Raw genomic sequence first — 22,506 nt, forward strand, 5'->3', positions numbered from 1 at the left:
ACTGCTGCCTAGTCTACACAGTCCAGATGAGGTGAAAGATGACACATCCAGAAGAAAGATCATTTGGAAAATGCAGGGAAACTTCCCTGCTTGTTTCTTGAATTATCTTGCCAAATCCAAAAAAGAATGGTTCTTTTTTAATGGTTAAGAATGATGTCTCACAGTTATACACAAACCATATTTTCAATTCAGGCTCTTTGTGACCTCAGGCAAGTTGCTCTAGAACAGTGATGGCGAACCTATGACACGCGTGTCAGAGGTGACACGCGAACTCATTTTTTTGGTTGATTTTTCTTTGTTAAATGGCATTTAAATATATAAAATAAATAATCAAAAATATAAATCTTTGTTTTACTATGGTTGCAAATATCAAAAAATTTCTATATGTGACACAGCACCAGAGTTAAATTAGGGTTTTTCAAAATGCTGACACGTTGAGCTCAAAAGGTTCGCCATCACTGGTCTAGAATAAACTCTAAACTCTATAAACAAGGCACACCTGACCTGGCCCTCACCACCATTCTCATCTCACTGCCTTCTCTACACTCCAGCCACATGGGCCTTCTCTCTGTTTCTTATCAGGCAAACACATTTTCACATCAGGCCCTCACCAGTGCCTTTACCTTTGCCTGTAAAAGTCACTTCCTCAAGCATCTGTTGTTGTTGTTTCTTCAAATATTATCACAGTTTGTAATTATATATTTATTTGTGGGTTTATTTAAGGTCGCCTTCACTACTAGAGCCTCCATGAGGTCTCTCGGGCTCACCACTGCATCCTTAACCCCCAGAGTACTGCCTGATACATACTAGGCACTTAACAAATATTGGTTGGACAAATGACATAATGAATGAACTTTCAATTCCTAATCTGTTCAACAGGAAAGTAGGAGTGTTAAGAAAATGTAATGAGACAATGGTATTGAAAGGTAATTTTTAAAAACATGTAAAATCATGACTCATACAAATATAAAATGAACACATGTCAAAGGTTTTATTTACCTCATCAATTAAAAGAGAGCATCTGTAAGACAGCACAACTGGCTTAAAGGAGAATCCTGAGAACATCCATTTGTAGGACTGGAATATTGAAATAAATTCACAAATGGATGCAAAACTGGCTTTTCCATGTTCCTACACCAGACAGAATTTCCATTTATGCCTATGGATAGAATTATTCTCATTATTATCAGATTTTTTTGCAAGTCAACCTTAATCTCTACAGTTGTAAAATAGTATCCTCCGAGACTAGGCCCAGATAATCCCTGGCAGCTGCAGCATTCCATTGAAAAGGCATCAGCCATCTCTTTTGCTTATTCCAAAACTTAAAAAAAAAATACTTTTCTTACAGTCTTCTCCCAGTAGGATCAAAGTGATCTCCAAAAATATATATACATGTTCACAGACTAAGGTTAGTCTCATTAGGTTTGGCCTGGTTGTTTACATAGGGGTAGCGAGAATGTTAATTCACCATGTATGGCCTTTCAAATTTGCTCTGCTGAAGTCTTCCTAAGGAATTCAGATAGAACTTTAAAAACCTCTGTTATTTACTTTACAGAGGCTAGAAATCAAGCCCAAGAAACTCTGTCCACTGTATTTCAACGACAGGACCTGTACATTTGGGTAAATTCCTCTCTCCCAGAGGTACTTTAAATATTCTAAGGGTCTCAGGCCTGCCAAGAAGTGTTCCTTACCTGTAAACTTTGTAACTGGCCAGTTTGGGAGGCTTTGTAAGCATTAGCATCATAAAGTCAACCTTAATTCTTTAAAAGTGATTTATTATACCTGATTAATAAGCATTATTCTTAAATATTAAATTCCCATTTTTCTAACTATCTATCTATATAAAAGCCTAAACAACCAAAACGACCGAACAACCTGTCACTATGACGTGCACTGACCACCAGGGGGCAGATGCTCAGCTGACTGACCCATCCTGGCGGCCCACCAGCCCAGTGATAGCCACTCACTCCCTCAGTAGTCCCGCAGGTTCAATCTCCAGAGAACGGGCCCGGCACCTATGGACCAGTGCCACTAGCCTCCTGGAAGTTGGCCTCAGGCACTGTGGCCGCTTCCCCTCACTAGCTCTGCAAGGAAGAAACTAATAAAAGTGGCCACCAGGTGGCTCCCGACAACCTGCGCAAACATCAATGGGACGGATCCGAATCTTGGGCTGGCAAGGGCATCCCACTGCCCACCTGGAGGGCTGATTGCATTCCGGCCCCCTGCCCCCTCGGGATGGGCACCAGACACAGGGCTCACTGCTGGCGAGCTCCCCTGCAGTCCCGATCAGGACTGACTGGGCACGAGCCCATGGTAAGTGCAGTGGGACCAGGATGAGTGGAGCAGCAGGCAGGAGTGGCAGGCAGCGTTGGACTGCCAGTTTTGGCCCAATCCCTGCAGGCCATGCTGAGGGACCACACCCATGCACGAATTCGTGCACCTGGCCTCTAGTCCTATATAATAAAAGGCTAATATGCAAATCGACAAAACCCGCAGAACATCTGGTTGCTATGATGCGCACTGACCACCAGGGGCAGACGCTCAATGCAGGAGCTGCCCCCTGGTGGTCAGTGCGCTCCCACAGGGGGAGCGCGGCTCAGCCAGAAGCCGGGCTCATGGCTGGCAAGCACAGTGGCAGTGGTGGGAGCCTCTCCCACCTCCACGGCAGTCAGACATCCCTCGAGGGCTCCTGGACTGCAAGAGGGCACAGGCTGTGCTGAGGGACCCCCCTACCCCCGCCCGAGTGCACGATTTTCATGCACCGGGCCTCTAGTATCTTAGTAAAAGGAAAACAGATTCTTATTGACACTATGCAAACAACTATATTGCCATTAAAAGTAAGGAGGCACTGCGTGGCTGGAGTGGCTCAGGTGGCTGAGCATCGTCCTGTGCACCGAAAGGTTGCCGTTTCAATTCCCAATCAGGGCATTATCTGGGTTTTGCGTTCAATCTCTGGTTGGGGCATTTATGGATTGTTTCTCTCTCCTTCCCTCCCTTCCTCTCTCTCTCTCTCTAAGCATATTCTCAGGTGAGAACTTTTTTAAAATGTAATGAGACTGTCTGAATTTGTGAAGTGAGAGGGGGTCACATCTAAAGAATTAGAAGTTTATTTTCTGGGAATTTTAGGAATATTCAATTTATTACATAAGCATTATTTCTCTCTATAACTCAATCAGAACAGACCTCCTTTAATTTAAGAGACTTTACAATCTAATTGATTAATGCCATTTGTAGACAGGAAATTTCTCATACAGACTCATACATTTGCAGTGAGAGATAAAGGCCTTTCTGAATTTTAGATACATAGACATGTAGATACAGAAAAAGCCTATCTCTTCCATTCTACAATTTCATACACAGATTAAAATAAACACAGAAATACAAAAACGTAATGGTCCAGATATCAGTTATTCTCCTTTCTTGTGGGCATGAAAATCCTAATTGATTTTTGCTCAAAATACACAAATAGACAAACAAAAAAACTACCAAACTATATTCTCCATTGTTTCTCACTCAACTGGGAGCAGAAGACATTAATCCATATACAGAGATCACCAAATTTCCAGTCATTTTAGCTTACAACAGGAATAACTTATCAGCCGTAAATGAACCAAAAACTAAAACAAAACACAGGATTAATAGGGAGTTGTATTAAAATGAGAAAAACAGAGTCAACAAAATTCTGTTTCCACTTTGAATTCACCTGTGGGAGCCAAGAAAAATCTGTGCCTGGCTTCGTTCTGTATGAGCTACACCATTTCTGGCAATTTCAGGTGAATCTTTTGCTTATCTTAGTGGGGTCTCCAAAATTGTTAAAGGATATTTTATTTATATGTTTTAAAGTAAAATCATGACTCATACAAATAGAAAATGAGGTTAAGAGTGTTATTTAACTCATTAATTAAATGAGGAAATTAATAAATGTTCCAATTGATTCAAAGGCTAATCCCAACAACAGACACATTTATAAAAGTACGGAAATAAATGTGCAAGTAGGTGCAAAACTGGCTTTCTGGGGTTGGGGGGAGAATTGTCCCTCCATGTGACAGGATTTATTGGCATGTGTATAAACAAGAACTATTTGCATTGCTTTCAGTTTTCTATAAATTAGCCTTAATCTCTACAGAATTATAAAATAGACTAACTAAAACCAAAGGCGATTATACGGTCTGATCATCTCTAGAGGTGCCCAGCATTTTAATGCAAAGCTATTTACTAGTCTGTCTTGCTTATTCCATAGTCTTAACGTTTTCTTTTCAATGGTAAATGTAACACGTGTGTGTTTGTCTAAATTAAGCGAATTGCTTCAACCTGTACTAAAGCAAGGGTTAAAATCATGCTTCTGTTCTTTGGGATTTTCAGAGAATGAGCCTCACTCTCACAATAAAAATATACTGAAAAGGAGCTCTGCTTTTCACATCTGCAAAACAGGCGTAGTTCTTGGAAGTGAGATTTGATATTTATAGGTGGAAAATATTTGTGAGGACAAAGAATTAGTCTACATATTTTAAAGCATTAGTATTTATTTCAAAAAGGGCTTGAGGAATTGTACTCTGGATCAGTAAGTAGTTCTTAAGTTTTCAGAGTATAAAAGGAGGACCTGGAGTGCTTATTTAAAATGTAGGTTACTGGGTCTCAATTCTAGTGGTTCTTAAACTTCAGGGTACATATTCAATAATGCATATTCCAAGGCACTGACTGCAGAAAATTGGGCAGGTCTTGGAGGGCCCAGGAATCTGCATTTGTGATAAGAAATTCTCCCCAGATGATTCTGCAGTAAGTAAATTGAATAATTCTTCATAATGAAGTGAAGTCTCCTTTAGCCCACCAATCCCTCAGTAGTCATTTTTCTGAGTTCCTATAACACTAGACTTTAACACCTTAAAATACATTTTTAAATATGTTTTTATTGATTTTAGAGAGAGAGGAAGAGAAAGGGAGAGAGAGAAACATCAATCAGCTGCCTCCTGCACCCCCCTTCCTGGGGATCAAGCCCACAATCCTGGCATGTGCCTTGACTGAGAATTGAACTGGCCACCTCTCAGTGCCTGGGATGATGCTCAACCAACTGAGGCATACTGGCCAGGGCAAACACTTTTAATAATAACATAATATAGTCATTAGAGGTCATAAGGCAAATGGAAGTAATATTTGTCCCTCTTAGAATGTGTGTCAACTTCTTCAACTTAGTCCACCTTGGTACAGAGTTTGTATACTAGGATTTTATTGAGACCCAACGTTCTTTACTCTTCTTATTATATGAGAGCAACAAGGGGCTAAAGCCCTATCACAAGTTTCTGTCAAGAAATCCCAGAGTTTCTGGGTTTCTGGCTTCAATACAATAGATCCACCTTAATGAAAGTTTTGCCCCTGACAGCAAGCTTTATTCATTTATTCATCGATTTATTCATTTGTTTATTTATTTAACAATGTCTTGTCCTTAAAAAGCCTTGGCACCAGCCATGCCGACACAGTATGAGTTCCAGGAATTGTAAATTAGTTGCATTAATACTAATGTGTTGCCCAGTTACACTAAAATAACCTCTTTAGGCATTCACATGTTCTGGTGACATGAAAAATGTCCAAAAATAACTCTTCTAAAATATGACTCATTATAACAACAAGGGCATGGTTTCAAGCACACAGAGTTCCCTTCTTTCAGAACAAAAGATCTCTTTAGTTATTAAGACTATGTGTCCGATTTTTCTGAATTTTACCTTATTTTATTTTTTAAAGTATATTTTATTGATTTGAGAGAGAGAGGGAGAGGGAGAGAGATAGAAACATCAATGATGAAAGAAAATCATTGATCGGCTGCCTCCTGCACGCCCACACTGGGGATTGAGCCTGAAACCCAGACATGTGTCCTGACTGGGAATTGAACTGTGCCCTCCTGGTTCATAGGTCGATGCTCAACCACTGAGCCAGGCTGGCCAGGCTTATTTCTCTGAATTTTAAAGGAAATAACAATATTATCAACTAGAGGCCTGTTGCATGAAGAGATTCGTGCAATAGGCCTTCCCTTCCCCTGGCTGCTGGCACTGGTTTTCCTCCAGCACCCGGCAGCCGAGGCCTTCAGTCTTTGCTCCGCCACTACACGCCTATGTATGGAAATTAACTGCCATCTTTGTTGGGTTAATTTGCATACTCTCCTGATTGGCTGGTGCGCGTAGTGGAGGGACGGTCAATTTACATGTTTATCTATTATTAGGTAAGATAATTGAAAATGTCATAAGTATGAGAAGTTGAAGTTTGCCTTGAAATTATATTTCTACCTTAAAATGAAATGATCTTAGTACAAGTTTATTTCATTTTGCCATTATTGGAAATGCCATTTTTTTTCTTGGATTAGCACTTTAGGCTTAAATAAACAGGTATTGTAGCTATTTTTTCATGCAAAGGATTAAGGCACTAGATATACGTTCACAAATAAGATGATGAATTGAGTAAGTTACACTTGTGAAATGTATTGCGCTCAGACTGTGGGGAAATGCTGGAAGTTAAACTCATATTCTTCTAACCTTCCTTTTTAGGGGTTTTAAGTATGATAGAACGAGGATTGATTCCACCAACAGCAAAGATTACCCTTCAGAATCCGCCCATTGTACCCAGAGCGGCTACTCTGCATAAATTTGGTGAATCACATAAGACTCCAACTGCTGGTAAGATAGCCTGGCTGGTATGCTTAGCTGGGGACACACAGAAATTACCTCCCACCCAAATCTAGTCTCCCACTATCCAACTCTGACCTTCAATAATAGGAAAAGAGGAAAACTGTAATGATTCTAGGTTTCACTTTACTGAGTAAAGTAACTTCAGTCTCATTGTAGAATACCTACTACGGGCCTGTGTTCTCTGTGTGTTAGAAGGTTGGGATTTCCAAGGGGCTTGCAGCGTGGTTGGGAAAACAAGACAGAGAAAGGTAAATACCAATACTAAGTAGTAGAGAATGAAAACCAAATGGATGTTAAAGTCTAATGCTGCACGAGCTCAGAGCAATGACTACTGAGAGCTTGAGGTGCTAGAAGAAGACTTCAAAGAGGAGGCTGCATGGAATAGGGTGCTCAGGAAAAGCACTGACCTGAATCTACTACTTAGTTGCAGAACCTCAGGCAAGTCATTTACTTTCTAAATTTTAGCCACCCTGGCAAGTCTGTTGTGGTATCTCTTTGTGCGTTTAATTTTTCTTTCCCTAATAACCAATGAAGTTGAGCAGTTTTGGGATGTGTACTGGTCATTTGAGTATATTCTTTTTTTAAAGGTGAGTTAAGACTTTAACCTGTTTTAAAAAAAAATGAGTTGTGGCCCTGGCCGGTGTGACTAAGTGGTTAGAGCTTTGGCCTGTGCACATGGGCTGAAGGTCCCATCCCCAGTCAGGGTGCATACAGGACAGGCAACCAACTGATGTTTTCTCTCTCTCTCTCTCTCTCTCTCTCTCTCTCTCTCTTCCTCCTTCCACTCCCTCCCTCCCTTGTACTCTCTCTAAAAATCAATGAAAAAAATATCCTTGGGTGAGGATTAAGCAAGAAAAAATGAATTAACTATAAATTCTGTATACTAATCTTTTATCAGTTATATGAATTGCAAACAATTATTCCTACTCTGTGACTTGGCATTTCATATTCTTACTGGTGTCTTTTTTTAATTAAACTTTTGAATTTGAGATAATTGTAGATTCACATGGAGAGAGAAAGAATGAAGCTCCATCCCTATTTTACACCATATACATAAATCAACTTAAAATTTATCAAAGACTTAAACATAAGACCTGAAGCTGTAAAACTGCTAGAAAAAAGTATAAGGGGGGTAAGGTCTTGGCAATGATTTTTGGATTTGACACCAAAAGCAAAGGCAACAGCAACAAAAATAAACAAGTAGGCCTATATCAAACTAAAGCTCTTCAGGCACAGCAAAGGAAAACACCAACAAAATGAAAAGGCAGCCTAAGGAATGAGATAAAATATGTACAAACCACATATCTGATAAAGGGATAATATACAAAAAATATACAATAATTCATACAACCCAATAGCAAAAAAATAAATATCCCAATTAAAAAATGGGCAAAGGACCAGAATAGACATTTTTTCAAAGACTACAAACTTATGGCCAACAGGGACATGAAAAGGTACTCAACATCACTAATCATCAGGGAAACGTAAATCAAAACCACCATGAGCCATCACCTCACACCTGTTAGGATGGCTATCATCAAAAGACAAGAAATAACAGATACCAGCAAGGATGTGGTGAAAGAGAATCTATGTACATGTTGGTGGGAATGTAAACTGGTACAGCCCCTATGGAAAACAATAAGGAGGTTCCTCAAGAAATTAAAAATAGAATGACCATATGATCCAGCAATTCCATTTCTGAGTACTTATCCAAAGAAAACAAAGTCATTATCTTGAGAGATGTCTGTACCCAATGTTCATTGCATCATTATGCATAATAGCCAAGGTGTGGCTATAACATGAGTGTCTGTTGATAGATGACTAGATAGATAGATAGATAGATAGATAGATAGATAGATAGATATTGATATATGTATATATAATGGCATATTATTTACACTTAAAAATGAGGATCCTGCCATTTGTGACAACATGGCTGAACCTGGAGGGCATTATGCTAAGTGAAATAAGTAAGACAGAGAAACAAATACTGCATGGTACCACTTATATGTGGAAACTTAAAAAAGAAATCAAACTCATAGAAACAAAGAGTAGAAAAGGGGTTGCTCGGGATGTAAAGGGGTGGGGAAAATAGGTAAAAAGTTGGTAAAAGAATGCAAACCGTTAGCTATAAGATGAATGATGTCTGAGGATGCCATCTAAAACATGGTAACGATAGTTTATAGTTGATTCACTGTATTGTGTAATTGAAATCTGCTAAGAGAGTGGAACTTAAATGTTCTCACTAATAAAGGAAAAGTTAAACATGTGAGGTGATGGGCGTGTTAACGAACTAGATGGAGGACATCCTTTCACACTGGGTACACAGATCAAATCACCACAATGTACACTTAAAATATCTTCAATTTTGCCAATTAAGCTCTCAAAAAGCTGGCTTTTTTTAAAATAAAGGCACAAATAATATTTAAGACAGATACTACAGATACATAGAATATTTTTTAAGTCATAGGATGGTAACTTTGTACCAATATTTTTTTAATGAAATGAAAATTTTCCTAGAAAAATATAAGTTGCAAAAATTAACTCATGAAAAAAAATAGGAAACTTAAAGAAAACAATTTCATTAGATAATTTTAATTGGCAGTCAAAAATATCTCCAAATTAAACACACATGGACAGGTGCACACATGCATGAACATAAAAATAAACCAGAGGAAATAATGCCGCAAGCCTCAGATAGGCAAGATTTACCATCTTTAAAGGATAAGGTAATTCTTATTTTATGCTATCCCATAGAAAGAGAAAAGAAGGAAATCTTACCAAATGATTTTATGAAGCTAGTCTAACTTTGAAACCAAAACTGGATGAGGACCGTGCAAGAAAAAATATAGAGAGTTCTGCCTGGCCAGTGTGGCTCAGTGGTTGACCTATGAACCAGGAGGTCAGGGTTTAATTTCCGTTCAGGCCACATGCCAGGGTTTCGGGCTCAATCCCCAGTGTGAGGCATGCAGGAAGCAGCCGATCAATGATTCTCTCTCATCATTGATGTTTCTATCTCTCCCTTGCTCTCTGAAATCAATAAAAATATATTTTTAAAAATAGAGAGAGATCAATCTCAGGAACATAGAGACAAAAATTTTAAATAAAAGTTAGCAGTATTTTAAAAATTCACCATGATCAAGGAAGAATATTAGGAAAACCTAGTAATATAATTCTTAATAGTAACAGATTTAAAAAGATAAACCCAATGATGATCTCAGTATATTCCAAATTGAAAAAAAAGTCATTCAATATAATTCAACATTAATGATAAGGGGGGGGGGACCTCTGGGCAGAGTAGAAGTAGAAGGGAATATTCTGAACCTGATTATTGTTTTCAACCAAAACCCCAGTATTTGTTTTTAAGTCATAGGATGGTAACTGTAGAGAAACTGTAGAAGCATACTGTTTCTCCATTAAAAGTAGTTCCAGGATGACCACCCCTGCCACCACTATTGAACACTGTCCTTGAGGCCCCAGCACATGCAATAAGACAAAGAATGGCCGGAGGGAGGGGTGCCAGTCAGGAATGTATGTGTCTGCAAATATCAGCAACCATAACTACTGGTGGCTTAAAATAATGAGGTTCATTTGTCTCACACGTAAGAAGTCAGGAAGGAGGCAGTCTAGGGCTGGTCGTGCTTGATCAACAGCGTTGTTAAGGGCTCTCTTTCTGCTTCGAAGTCTTCAGCCTGTTAGAGTTCATCCTCATGTTCGCTACCTCTTGGCTCTAAGGGGTCTCTTGCAGATCTGGGCCTTAATGTACACATTGCAGGCAGAAAGACGGGAAAATAGTGGATACCCCTAGATGGACCTCCCCTTACAACTCATTGGTCACATGGCCACTGTTAGCTACAGGAAAGGCTAGAAAACTGAATGTCCAGGGGCAGGGTTAGGGTTAGGATTCGGGACATACTTACCCTATATACTAAGTTATACTTGGTCTAAGCCAGTGGTCGGCAAACTGCGGCCCCTTGAGTGTGGCTCTTCCACAAAATACCACGTGCAGGCGTGCACGTACAGTGTGATTGAAACTTCGTGGCCACACTCAAGGGGCCAAAGAGTCGCATGTGGCTCACAAGCCGCAGTTTGCCGACCACTGGTCTAAGCCAATCATGAAAATTCTGTTCTTTGTTAGATATTAACCATATTTCATATCAGGGCATACTTACAGTAAAATGTTATGTATCTAAAATTAATATTTAACTATGTGTCCTTTAAAAAGATTTTTTTGCTCAACAGCCAACCCCAGGTGCTGGGCATATTGTTACCCTGAAAAAACTGGGGTCTAAAATCTGCAAGGAAAAAAGGAATGGCTGCTTGACAGACACCGATCTCTAACAGCCACAGAAACATACAAGTTTGACCAGAAAGACTGGTTTTTTTCCTCCCGACATTAACATGGGCAAAATTTATCATAGACTTTTCCAGAAGGGAAATTGAGTAGCAGAATTGTAAATACCTTAGAATATCGTTTTGCTGAAGATGCAGACACATTCTTCAATTGCATGTGTCCCATAAAATCCAAGGCTACCTGAAGTTATAATTTAGTGACAGGATTTCTGCAGGTGACTAAGAAAAACTGTAAGATTTTTGTAGAGATATTATTAACTGTGGATTATCCATGTGTAATTACAAATATTTTTAGATTTTTATCCTACCAAATTTTGTTAACATCTTACTTTTTAACTTATGCCCACTTGAACATTTGTTAGCTGCTACTTTGTCTCAATAGGGGAACTTAAATTTCACTTGGCTGCAAGAACCTGAAAATTAAAAAGTGAATGGAGCCCTAACCAGTTTGGCTCAGTGGATAGAGCGTCGGCCTGCGGACTCAAGGGTCCCAGTTCGATTCCCGTCAAGGGCATGTACCCTGGTTGCATGTACCCAGTAGGGGTGTGCAGGAGGCAGCTGATCGATGTTTCTCTCATCGATGTTTCTAACTCTCTATCCCTCTCCCTTCCCCTCAGTAAAAAATCAATAAAATATATATTTTTTAAAAAGTGAATGGAGCCCTAGCAGGTTTTGCTCAGTGAATAGAGCATCAGCCCACAGATTGAAGTGTCTTGGGTTCAATTCCTGGCCCCAGTCATGGCAGTGTGGGAGACAACTAATCGATGTGTCTCTCTCACATCGATCTTTCTCTTTCTCTGTCTCTCCCTCTCCCACTCTCTTTAAAAAAATCAAATAAAAAATTCTTGAGTGAAGATAAACTACAAAAAAACGTGAACTGAGACTGCAGATACAGGAATAACAAGCCTTATACAAGGGTAACTCTCCGGATTCAAAGCAGTGTGGGAGCAGGGGGTAGACTGGCTTTCAGAAGAGGGAAGGCCTAGTCCAAGTGGACCCATGGCAGAAGAGCACAGAGGTCCAGGCTGAAACCTGTCGGCTTAAGATGGAGTCTCCACACACTACAGCCAAGTGCCCAGACTCAGAGAAGGTGGTGGGCAGTCTCACAGTCAGGGAGGCTCACGGGAAACCAGGGAAACCAGGAAAGGGGTGAACTTGGGTTAGTCCAATGCAACAAACAAATCCCCTTTGCGGAGTTGATTTTTACTGATGAGAGTCTAGAATTGCTGCCAATTTTTAAGAGATGGCTGAGGATATTCCTTGCACCCCACTTGAGGCAATGTGAGAGACTGAATTCTCAAGGTATGGGGTTCTGAATTGTACACTGACATGCTGTATTTGATCAATAACCATCAAGTCTTCCTAAGATTGTTGCTAAAAATTGACAGAAAATGGGTGGACTAAGGAACTGAGTTGAAGGAAGCCTCATTTATTTGATTCAACTAACTACTTAAATAAATTATTTGTTCTTCTTCCTGGAAAGAGTAGTGTAAGGATTTTTCTCTCCTGAGACTGTCAGACAGACTGTTTGTAAAGGGCAGGTGGGTTTGCTGCAGACAACAGGAGGGATATGATTTCTCTCCCAAGAATTGACTAGTATGTGGGCTTACGTGCTACACATGAGCTAGATGCTATGGACTAGATGTGTTCTCCAAAAGTTGCTTCTAGATTTAATGAATTTCAAAACATAATATTTATTGTGTTTTTCACTTGCATTATTTCCCCAAGCCATTTAAATTCTCTAGAATCATTTTTTAATGACTACACAATAGAATAGTCCATCATATGTAATTATAATAATTTACCTTGTAAATGAACTTGGCTATTTAAAGAAATCTTACAGGGAAACATTTTAAAAAACAACTAGTGCTCTCTAATTTGCCTGCTTTTAAAATCTGCCTTCTCACCTAGGCAGTTTGCAGAAGGCGAGCTGACCTTATATTCTGATGGAATTGCAGTTATGCTTTTTGCTTTCCTTCTGAAGTCAATGATCACAAATGTTTCATTGACTTGATATAGGAAAGACTGACAGTGAACAGACAATGGGTGACAGAACGATTTTACTTTCAAGGTGCAAACCCAATAGCATTAACCTGTTACAAAATTTACCAGGCGACCAAAAAATACGCAGGATACCGGAGGCACAGGAAAAACCCATTTATTTTCAGATGTTTCACATGTACTAGTGCAGGACTCAGGGGAGACTGTTTCTCTCCAAATCCTGAGCAAACCAATATGGAGGAAGCTCTCCCTTTATACCCTTTGGTTTCTTTGTCCCCCCAATATGGGATGGGACTTCTGGATCTTTCGCGGGCTTTGCGAAAAGCCCAGTGTGTTGGGATGGGGGCCGTGAGACCACACCTAAAGGCCCCCCAAATGTCTCATTTTCCCCATCAAACCCAATGACTCAGCCTCTCTTTCTGAAACAGGTAACTTTGTACTATCTCCATCCATAGGCCCTTTGGGTGCAGCTCAAAAACCAAAGCCGATTCCAAAAGTAGTGAAGGAGATCTCTCCCAAGAAACAAAAAGCAAAGGTATTCCTATTCCTAGCTAATGAAAGAAAATTGTTCTTCTTTATAATATTCTCAGTGAGATTTATAGTAATCATGTGTTATGGAATTATACCTTTCACATAGAAATCAACACCATTTCAGTTGTTTCGGGGATGCATTTGATGTTTAAAAGCGGAGATTGTTATACAAGTAAACTCTGCGGTGACATTATCAGTCATGTCAGATTATTGTGAGATTAACTAAATGATTGGGTCAACCTATACTGCTAGCTGGATCAGAGTCCTGGAGTCAGAACACAATAGCTATTGCTTTACATCCAAATCTGTGCTGCGTAGTGTGTTATTGTGAGGTTTTGCTGTCTTTCACTTGTCTTTAAGCCAAGTTCTCCAATTTTGCACGGGTGCCTTAATGAGGAAGGCATATTCTCTGACACTGGGACCTCACAGTACAACATATTCACCCTCATGGAGATTCTCTTGGCCTAAAGGTGCTGGGCTTTTGTAGCTTGCTTTCTTATGTTTATGACCTCAGACAGACCTGCGATAATTGAAACTTTTCACCATAGAAAGGAGACAGCTGGCAGTGTCTTTTTCTGGCCTGACCCTATGTGGTCATGTTTACAGCTGCTCCCATTTAAAAAAAAAAAAAAGAAAGAAAAGAGAGAAATTAAAATGTCATAGAAAAAATTAATCCTACTGTGTCTACATTGTAGTCTGTTACCTGCTCTTCCCAGACCTCCATCTTTTAATGCCCAGATCCTCCTCAAGATGTTTTCACTGTATTTGCAGCGCTGGTGGGCTGTTTCCTCTTAGATTTCCAAGCTGTTTATGTAGCAGCATGTCATGTGACACTCCAGTTGCCATGGCAAATATTTGTGTTTCATGAAAACTGTCAGTTAAAAAAAAATCAATGTAAATGGCCAAATCCCAAGACAGACAGACCCCCAGGCTAGCGTTTGGCCTGCACCATTATTGTTTCAGATTCAGCTGTTTAACAGGCTGTGCGAAGGCCACGGGCTAATGTGTGTAATGGGAACAAGCAGGGCACCTGTTTCGATTCCCACCGTGTTCTAGCTCCCAGGTCCCACCGTTTTGCAGACAACAGATCTACAGGTAATACAACGATGACTAGGTTTGAAGCGTTAAGCTGAAAGAATTAAAAGCTTAAACATTTTTTTAAAGAATGACATTTTCTAAGTACTAATTAAGCCTGCCTCTAATTTCCTATCGACTTCACGAAGCTTTTCTCCCTCCTGCTAGAAGCAGTCATAGTTAAAGATTCCTTCCTGTGTCCCAAATTGGTACATTCTTTAACTGACTCTTCAGCAGTAAATGTAATTATTCATACACTCTGTGAAAAGTGCCCCAGCTTGGAAGTTACAAGGCCAAGAGAGAGACTGTGATATGACTGGCCTCCAGATAGAGCCGGAACAGACCTGGGATCAGTGCCCCGCACTGGGCAGTGCGGTCCCACACCGAGAAGCCCTTTCCTGTAAATATTGCTCCACGGGTCCCCCAGAAGTGGGGCTTGGCATCTGGGTATAGTTGTTTTTGTAAATATTTACTTTGTCAGACTCTTTCTTCAAAGTAAACAGAGCCTTTGGCAGGCAGAGCATCATTGTCTGGGGTGGGGAGGGTCTTTCTAATCGTTAGCTCCTGCCTGCATGGAAAAGGGAACAGGCTGGCCCAGCCGGGGAACCTGGGGCGTCGGGGGAGGGGAAGGGAGACTGTGCCTTGTATTGGTTTTGTAAAATTGCTGATGAGAGTCATTTTGATTTAAACCGTGTCTCATTATTCATTGTAGGGGAAAGGCAAAAGGACAAGACTATCTATGGAGAGGAAGGTGGGTAATTTGTGTGACTAGTTGAAATTTGGGGTCTGTCACCTGATGTCCCTTCCTTTTGCTGCAGGGCAGAAATATGGGAGGCAAGTTTGACAGCTGGAGATGGTAACAAAAGTTCTTTGCTCTTCTTTTATAAAAAAAAATTACATCATGTTTTCAAGGGGGAAAATGGTTCATTTAAAGTGGAAAAGAATTTTTTCCCCTTTGTTGGGACTGAATTACTTCTCAGGCTTCAGTCCAAAAATGCTATTTAGCATACTCAAAATTTGGTTGAATCACATCAGTCTTCAACCTCAATCTAAGATTTTTATCTTTTAAAAGTGCACTTAAAACGAAATAAAATGTAAAAAACAACAACAAAAAAAACAGTTGTCCCCCAGCATGTTTATGCGTGTGTGTGTGTGTATGTGTATGCATTCACACACACACACACACACACACACACACACACAGCATATATGATGTAATAGGTAAGGGTAGTGGATTTAGAGCTAAACTAAAACAAATAAGGTAACAATTTGGAAAAATGAAATAGTCCCACAATGCTGCAAGTGCATGCCAGCCAGGAACATTCCATGGGGCCATCATGGGTAATAAAAGTTCTAAACTTGAAGCAGCAAAGAGCTGTTTTCTCCTCTTATTAATAGAGGGGCTTTCAGCCAGTTACTTAGATTCTCTGTGCCTCCCTCTCCTCCTCTGGCAAATGAGAATGACACCACCTTTCCCACAGGGTTGCTGTGAGGGTGTGAGGAGCTGATGTCACATGTGGACGTGCTTTGGGACTACAAAGCACTTGTTACCAGGTCTCCCTTTCATCTTAGCAGTAAGAATTTCAAAGGGAGCTTACCCATCCCTTTCCAAGAAAAAATATCCCACTTTTGGGATCTCCTTATAATTCTGCAGAGCCGTGACTCCGTGTTTAGTCACGGCCACATATACAGTCCTAAACCTAGACAAATGGCTTCTAGATAAACTAGTCAATGCAATTAAATCCTTCCTCTAGCTCCTCTTGACTTCTTGCTGTGAGGAAATTGTGAGCTTGCTTCTGCATTTAAAAATAGGGTGTGCTTTAGGAATACTAAGGTATTTTTAAGCCTGGCACTCTTTGTTCAAAAACATAACTTGCTGGTAAGGAGGTAAAATAGAGAGAAACATTGATTGGTATTATACTATATATAATTGGTTGGTATTATACTATATATTCAACTGTGATTTTACTCTTTTCCCCTAACAATTTATCAAACATAAAACAGTTAACACAGCAGGTATGGGTGTGAAGGGCCTGGGCCCACCTGCTGGAACTTCCACTTTTCTCTTTATCCTGGGGGAAGTTGGAGGCAGCCTTGTAGGGGTGTGGAAGCTCTTAAAAACACTGATCTGTGCCCTAACCAGTTTGACTCAGTGGCTAGAGCATCCGCCTGCGGACTGAAGGGTCCCAGGTTCAATTCTGGTCAAGAGCATGTACCTTGGTTGCAGGCACATCCCCAGTAGGGGGTGTGTAGGAGGGAGCTGATCAATGTTTCTCTCTCATCAATGTTTCTAACTCTCTATTCCTCTCCCTTCCTCTTGATAAAAAAAATCAATAAAACAAACAAAAACCCACACTGATCTGGCCCTGGCCAGTTTGGCTAGAGTTTGGATAGAGAGTCAGCCTGTGGACTGAAGGGTGCTGGGTTCGAATCCAGTCAAGGGCACATACCTCGGTTGCAGGCTCAATCCCTGGCCCTGGTTGGGGCTGTGTGGGAGGCAACCAATCGATGTGTCTCTCTCACATCAATGTTTCTCTCTCTGTCTCTCCCAGCATTTTGGCTTTAATATGTCCAACCCAGTGGAGGAATAAGCATGCTTCCTGAATGTGTAGAGTGCCTCTCCAAGTGGATTTGTGGTTCCAAAACAACCTAGTCTCCTTTCTTGTCTTGTCTTAAAGGATTCAAGAGAGTGAGGTCAGACTTTGACAAGAACTAGAGTTCTTCAACCTGGAGACAAAAGATTAGATCTTTTTAAAAATCCAAGGCCATTTTTTTCTCTTTTAGACTTGCTTTCCCTCAAAAAACCTCATTTAATTTATCATCTTAAAGTAAGAAGAGAGGAAAAAATCTGAAAACAAAAGAAAATATTTTAAAAGCAATTTTCCATTTTCTCTAATTTATTAGAAATTGCCACCCTCACCTATGGAGTTTTGACATGAAACTTTTGAATTAAAAGTATAGTTTTATTTGCAAAACATTTCTTACATGAAGGAATTGACAAGAAAAAAATTCATAATATTGTTTTTATTTCCCTTCATGGCATCTCTAAGTATACATTTGTATTACATGTAATTAACAATTTTACTTATTGACACCAGAAAAAGATTAAATCATCAGTGAGCCACAAAATAGAATCTTTACATTTTTAATTTATATTTTTCATTTATCAAATTATGGCCTGATTACTCATAGACAATTTGTAAAGTTCAGAAAGGAGAAAAGAATGCCAAAATATGCAAGAAAAATTTTCCATCATGCCACATTATTTAAGAATTGGCATGTCCCTTGGTTAGTATTATACTATATATTCAACTGTGATTTTACTCTTTTTCCTTAACAATTTATCAAAGCCTTTACATATATGATTTAAAACTTCATAAAATATTTTAATCTGTCTTAAAGATCCTATATAATAAAAGGGTAATATGCAAATAGACCGAATGGCAGAACAACCGAACAACCAAAGTGTAATATGCTAATGATATGCTAAGGCTGCTCAATGGCTCTCTATGACATGCACTGACCACCAGGGGGCAGATGCTCTGACTGGTAGGTTAGCTTGCTGCTGGGGTCTGACCGATCGGGGACTGAGCGAGATGGGCCAGGCATGCCCTGGAGCCCTTCTGCAGTCCCTCCCCAGCCCAATCGTGCACTGGTGGGGTCCCTCAGCCTGGCCTGTGCCCTCTCACAATCCAGGTCCCCTCGGGGGATGTCGGAGAGCCAGTTTCAGCCCTATCCTGCAGGCCACTCCCCTTGGGAGGGCGCCAGATGCAGGGCTCATGGCTGGTGAGTGCTGCTGCAGCAGCGCGAGCCTCTCCCGTTCAGGACTGATTGAGCACGAGCCTGCAGCAGGCACAGTGGGGCCGGGATGAGCGGGAGCAGCATGTAGGAGCTGCAGGTGGTGTTGGACTGCAGGTTTCGGCCCGATCCCTGCAGGCCACCCAGAGGGACCCCACCTGTGCACAAATTCATGCACTGGGCCTCTAGTATACCATAATTTTCTTAGTTAATATCCTATTGTTGGACATTAAATTATCAATGTCAAATTATTATTATTAATAAATAATGACATTATTTCCAGTTTTTCTCTTTTGTAAATAAAACTGCCATGAATATCTTTCATATTTGTACATAAATATTTTTATTTAGGCTACATCTTAGCAGTAGAACTCCTTGGTCAAAGGGTATGGACATTTTCAGATACAAGTGATCAGTTTCTATTAGTGCTGCAGAACTCAAGCTATGAGTTTGCAAATAGCTTGTATGATCATAGAACAGTGTTATGCTATAGACTCAGCCCAAGTGGCTATAAGCCTAAATTTTAGTATTCACTCATTCATTCACTCATTCAACTAATATTTATTAAGCTTTTACCATACACCAGACAGTGTACTAGGTTCTGGGGATACAGCAGTGAGGAAAAACAAGCCAAGTCTTTGCCCTGTGGGATTTATATTCTAGTGAGGGAGGCAGAAAATAAACAGGTATTTACTATAATGTCAGGTAGTGACAAGTGATATGAATTAAAGCAGAATACACATGTAGATCTCTAGGGTGTGAAAAGGTGGGGTATTATAAGAATTCTGCAAGTGTTCTTCAGTTATCTGTGATCAGCACAATTTTCTTCAGGATAACTGTAATGTAAAGTTTATACTGATAATGGAGGTCCTTTTCAAAGCTTCCTCTTTTTCCTTTACCTATTGAGAAAGTGATGATGTGACTTATCTTGGGGAACTAAGAATCCAGGCTGCTTTTGAGGTCCATCCTGGCCAGTTCCTGGCACTTCTTCCAGCAGTTCCATTCATCAATCATAATTGTTACCAAGTGGTCCTTAACTATGTCACATTCTTTCAGAGAATATTAGAAGGGTAGCAGAAAAGGTGTAGTCAATGCAGCAGTAAAATGAAATGTTTCTCTAGGAAAGGAAATTTCACATTTGACTGAAAATATATTCTATTTTTTAAAATCTTTCTGATTTCCTTCTGTTTGATCTTCAACCAGAATTGGATCCATTGAGTGTTTTTGTTCTATAAGAATGCATTTAGGGGTGAGGATTTTCTCCTCAGGAAGTGTTTCAGGAAGACTCATTTGAATGAAGCTACCGTTCAAAGCAATAGCATAAATTATCACTGAAAAATTGCTGCTGATCTGAGAGGCCTGTATACTCAATTATCTTCCTTGATATGTCTCCATTCAGTGAGTTCTCCATGTTTGCCTTTTATTCTCTTTACTAGAGGCCTGATGCACAAAATTTGTGCATGGAGCCTTCCAGCTGCTGGCTGGGGCCTCTCTTCCTTAGCTGCTGGCTGCCGGGGAAAGCATTCCTTCATTCCATGCCACTCCCTGGTGGTCAGCACATGTCATAGCAAACGATCGAACTCTCCATCTCCAGGTCGAACTCCTGAGGGGACACTTTGCATATTAGCCTTTTATATATATAGATAAAGGTTAAGGACTCTGATCTCACTTTTAATGGACACTTAAAACTGACGCAATTTCGCCCTAACTGGTTTGGCTCAGTGGATAGAGCATCAGCCTGCGGACTCAAGGGTCCCAGGTTCAATTCCGGTCAAGGGCATATACCTTGGTTGCAGGCACATCCCCAGTAGGGAGTGTGCAGGAGGCAGCTGATCAATGTTTCTCTCTCATCGATGTTTCTAACTCTCTATCCCTCTCCCTTCCTCTCTGTAAAAAATTAATAAAATATGTTTTAAAAAAACTGATGCAATTTTTAGGTCCTGTGGACTAAGGATTGTTTTGTTAATTTGTAGACCACTAAAATTCTGGAATATCACCTTTGGGGTTCTTTCCCCATGCTCATCTTTACAGCTGTTCCTTTATTGTGGTTTGTAAGTTGCTAGAAAGACCTTCATATCTAAAAAGTAGAAAGAGAAAAAAAATCCCTGGCTCTTTTGTATGGTAGATGAAGGGATGTTGCCTTTGATTGGATAGCTTGACTAGCACCAGGAGTTTATCAATCAGCAAATACTCCTGGAGGAGTGACATGTTAAGTCAGAAGGACATAGGGTGTCAAAATTAGAAGCACCCTGAATGATCCCCTAATGGAAACTGAAACTCCCCTAGGAGAAGTGACTTCCCAAGGCCATAGTGAGAGGTGTGACAGATTAGGTCCCAGGTCTTCTCACTTCAAATCCATCATTTTTCTACCACACCATGGTTCATTAGCATGTTCATAGCTTATAAGGTTAGTTTAACAGATTGCTTTTCAAATACGAAAGAAACAACAGGTCAAGGCCAGGTTGACTCTAATGTAGGAGATGGGAAAAGGAATGCTGAGCAAGGAGAGCACAGCTTGGTAAGGGGCCACATGGGAAGATCTGGACAATGAGGGCTGTGGGCATTGGTGGTATGGGGGTAAGGAATGACAGCTAGCTCTGTGATCTTGGGCAAGTCACTTAATCTCTCTGAGCCTCCGTTTCCTTATCTATAACCATGTAGACTGAGATGAGACACTGTGAAAGATTCTTCACACTTATTATGATCATCACAGCAACTCTGTAGGAACCTCTTATTTTTACAAATGAAAAGCATTTGGGTTCAGAGAGGATGTTGTCTTAGTCAGCTCAGACTGCCATAACAAAATACCATAGATGGAGTAGCCTGAACAACAATTACTTGCTTCTGGTGAGAGCTCTCTTCCTGGTTTGTAAATGGCTGCTTTCTTGCTAGAGAGAGATCATCTCTCTTTTGTCTCTTCTTATAAGGGCACTAATCTTATCATGAAGCCTCCATCCTTATGACCTAACTAGAGGCCTGGTGGATGAAATTCATGCACGGGTAGGGTCCCTAGGCCTGGCTGGCAATCAGGGCCGATTGGGCCTTCCAGCTGCTGGCCAGGGCCTTCCTTCATTCTGTGCCGCCTCCTGGTGGTCATCACACGTCATAGCGAGCGATCAAACTCCCAATCTCCCAGTTGAACTCCCGAGGGGATACTTTGCATATTAGCCTTTTCTATATATAGATTACCTCTCAAAGGCCCCACCTTTGAATACCATCACACTGAGGACTGGGGCTTCAACATATGGATTTTGTGATAACACAAACATTCAGTCTTTGGCAGGTTGCAATTTGCCCAAGCATACGTAACACAATAGTGAGAGAGCTGGACTTGATTCCAGGTTAGTAAGACTTCAGGTTAGTAAGACTTATTTCCCTGGGAGTAAAAGGTGAGGCCAATGACCTTCAAGATCCCTCACGCTTTCAAATTCAGGACTGTGATTATGCTGAGTCCTTGAATCCTGTTTAGTCAGCTAATCGCTCTAAATATTATACGTATCTTTCTAACATTTTAGCAAGCTGAGGTCTTGACATCTGTTCTGTACAAAACTTAACACATTGTGGACCCTTGACAAATATTAAAGAGCAGGCCTGAGAGATGGTGTCCCTGGTCTTCAGAGAAGAATGAAGACTCATCTCCGAGGGTCACTCCACCCATACTCTGAGCTAGGCTCTCACTTAGAGCTGTGATGTTGGGAGGAACTCTTCTCTTTCACACAATGGAACTGCCTAGGCCCGTGGTCGGCAAAATGTGGCTCTTTGGCCCCTTGAGTGTGGCTCTTCCTAAGCCTTAGGAGTACCCTAATTAAGTTAATAACAATGTACCTACCTATATAGTTTAAGTTTAAAAAATTTGGCTCTCAAAAGAAATTTCAATCGTTGTACTGTTGATATTTGGCTCTATTGACTAATGAGTTTGCCGACCACTGGCCTAAGCCAATTACTAATGGATATGTTTGGTGTTTGAATAAGTGAACATGGGCTTATAGATCCAATAGTAATTTAGTCTACCCTTCTAGGCAAATCATTCTCTAAAGATATTATCCGCCCTGACTGGTTTGGCTCAGTGGATAGA

General features: G+C 40.5%; 1 protein-coding gene across 1 annotated transcript in view; it reads left to right on the plus strand.

Annotated features, from left to right (window-relative positions):
• Positions 1-1,581: 1,581 nt before the first annotated feature.
• LOC102428524 (IQ domain-containing protein H) overlaps positions 1,582-22,506 on the plus strand; it is a 124,595-nt gene continuing 103,670 nt past the window's right edge. The window contains exons 1-4 of the mRNA XM_023764583.1: positions 1,582-1,641; positions 6,534-6,662; positions 13,484-13,563; positions 15,346-15,384. Coding sequence (XP_023620351.1) covers positions 6,545-6,662; positions 13,484-13,563; positions 15,346-15,384 — 237 coding nt within the window. The 5' untranslated portion in view covers positions 1,582-1,641; positions 6,534-6,544. The remainder of the gene's footprint in view (positions 1,642-6,533; positions 6,663-13,483; positions 13,564-15,345; positions 15,385-22,506) is intronic.

This window comes from Myotis lucifugus, unplaced genomic scaffold, assembly GCF_000147115.1.
Source record: "Myotis lucifugus unplaced genomic scaffold, Myoluc2.0 scaffold_338, whole genome shotgun sequence".
Taxonomy (NCBI): Eukaryota; Metazoa; Chordata; class Mammalia; order Chiroptera; family Vespertilionidae; genus Myotis; species Myotis lucifugus.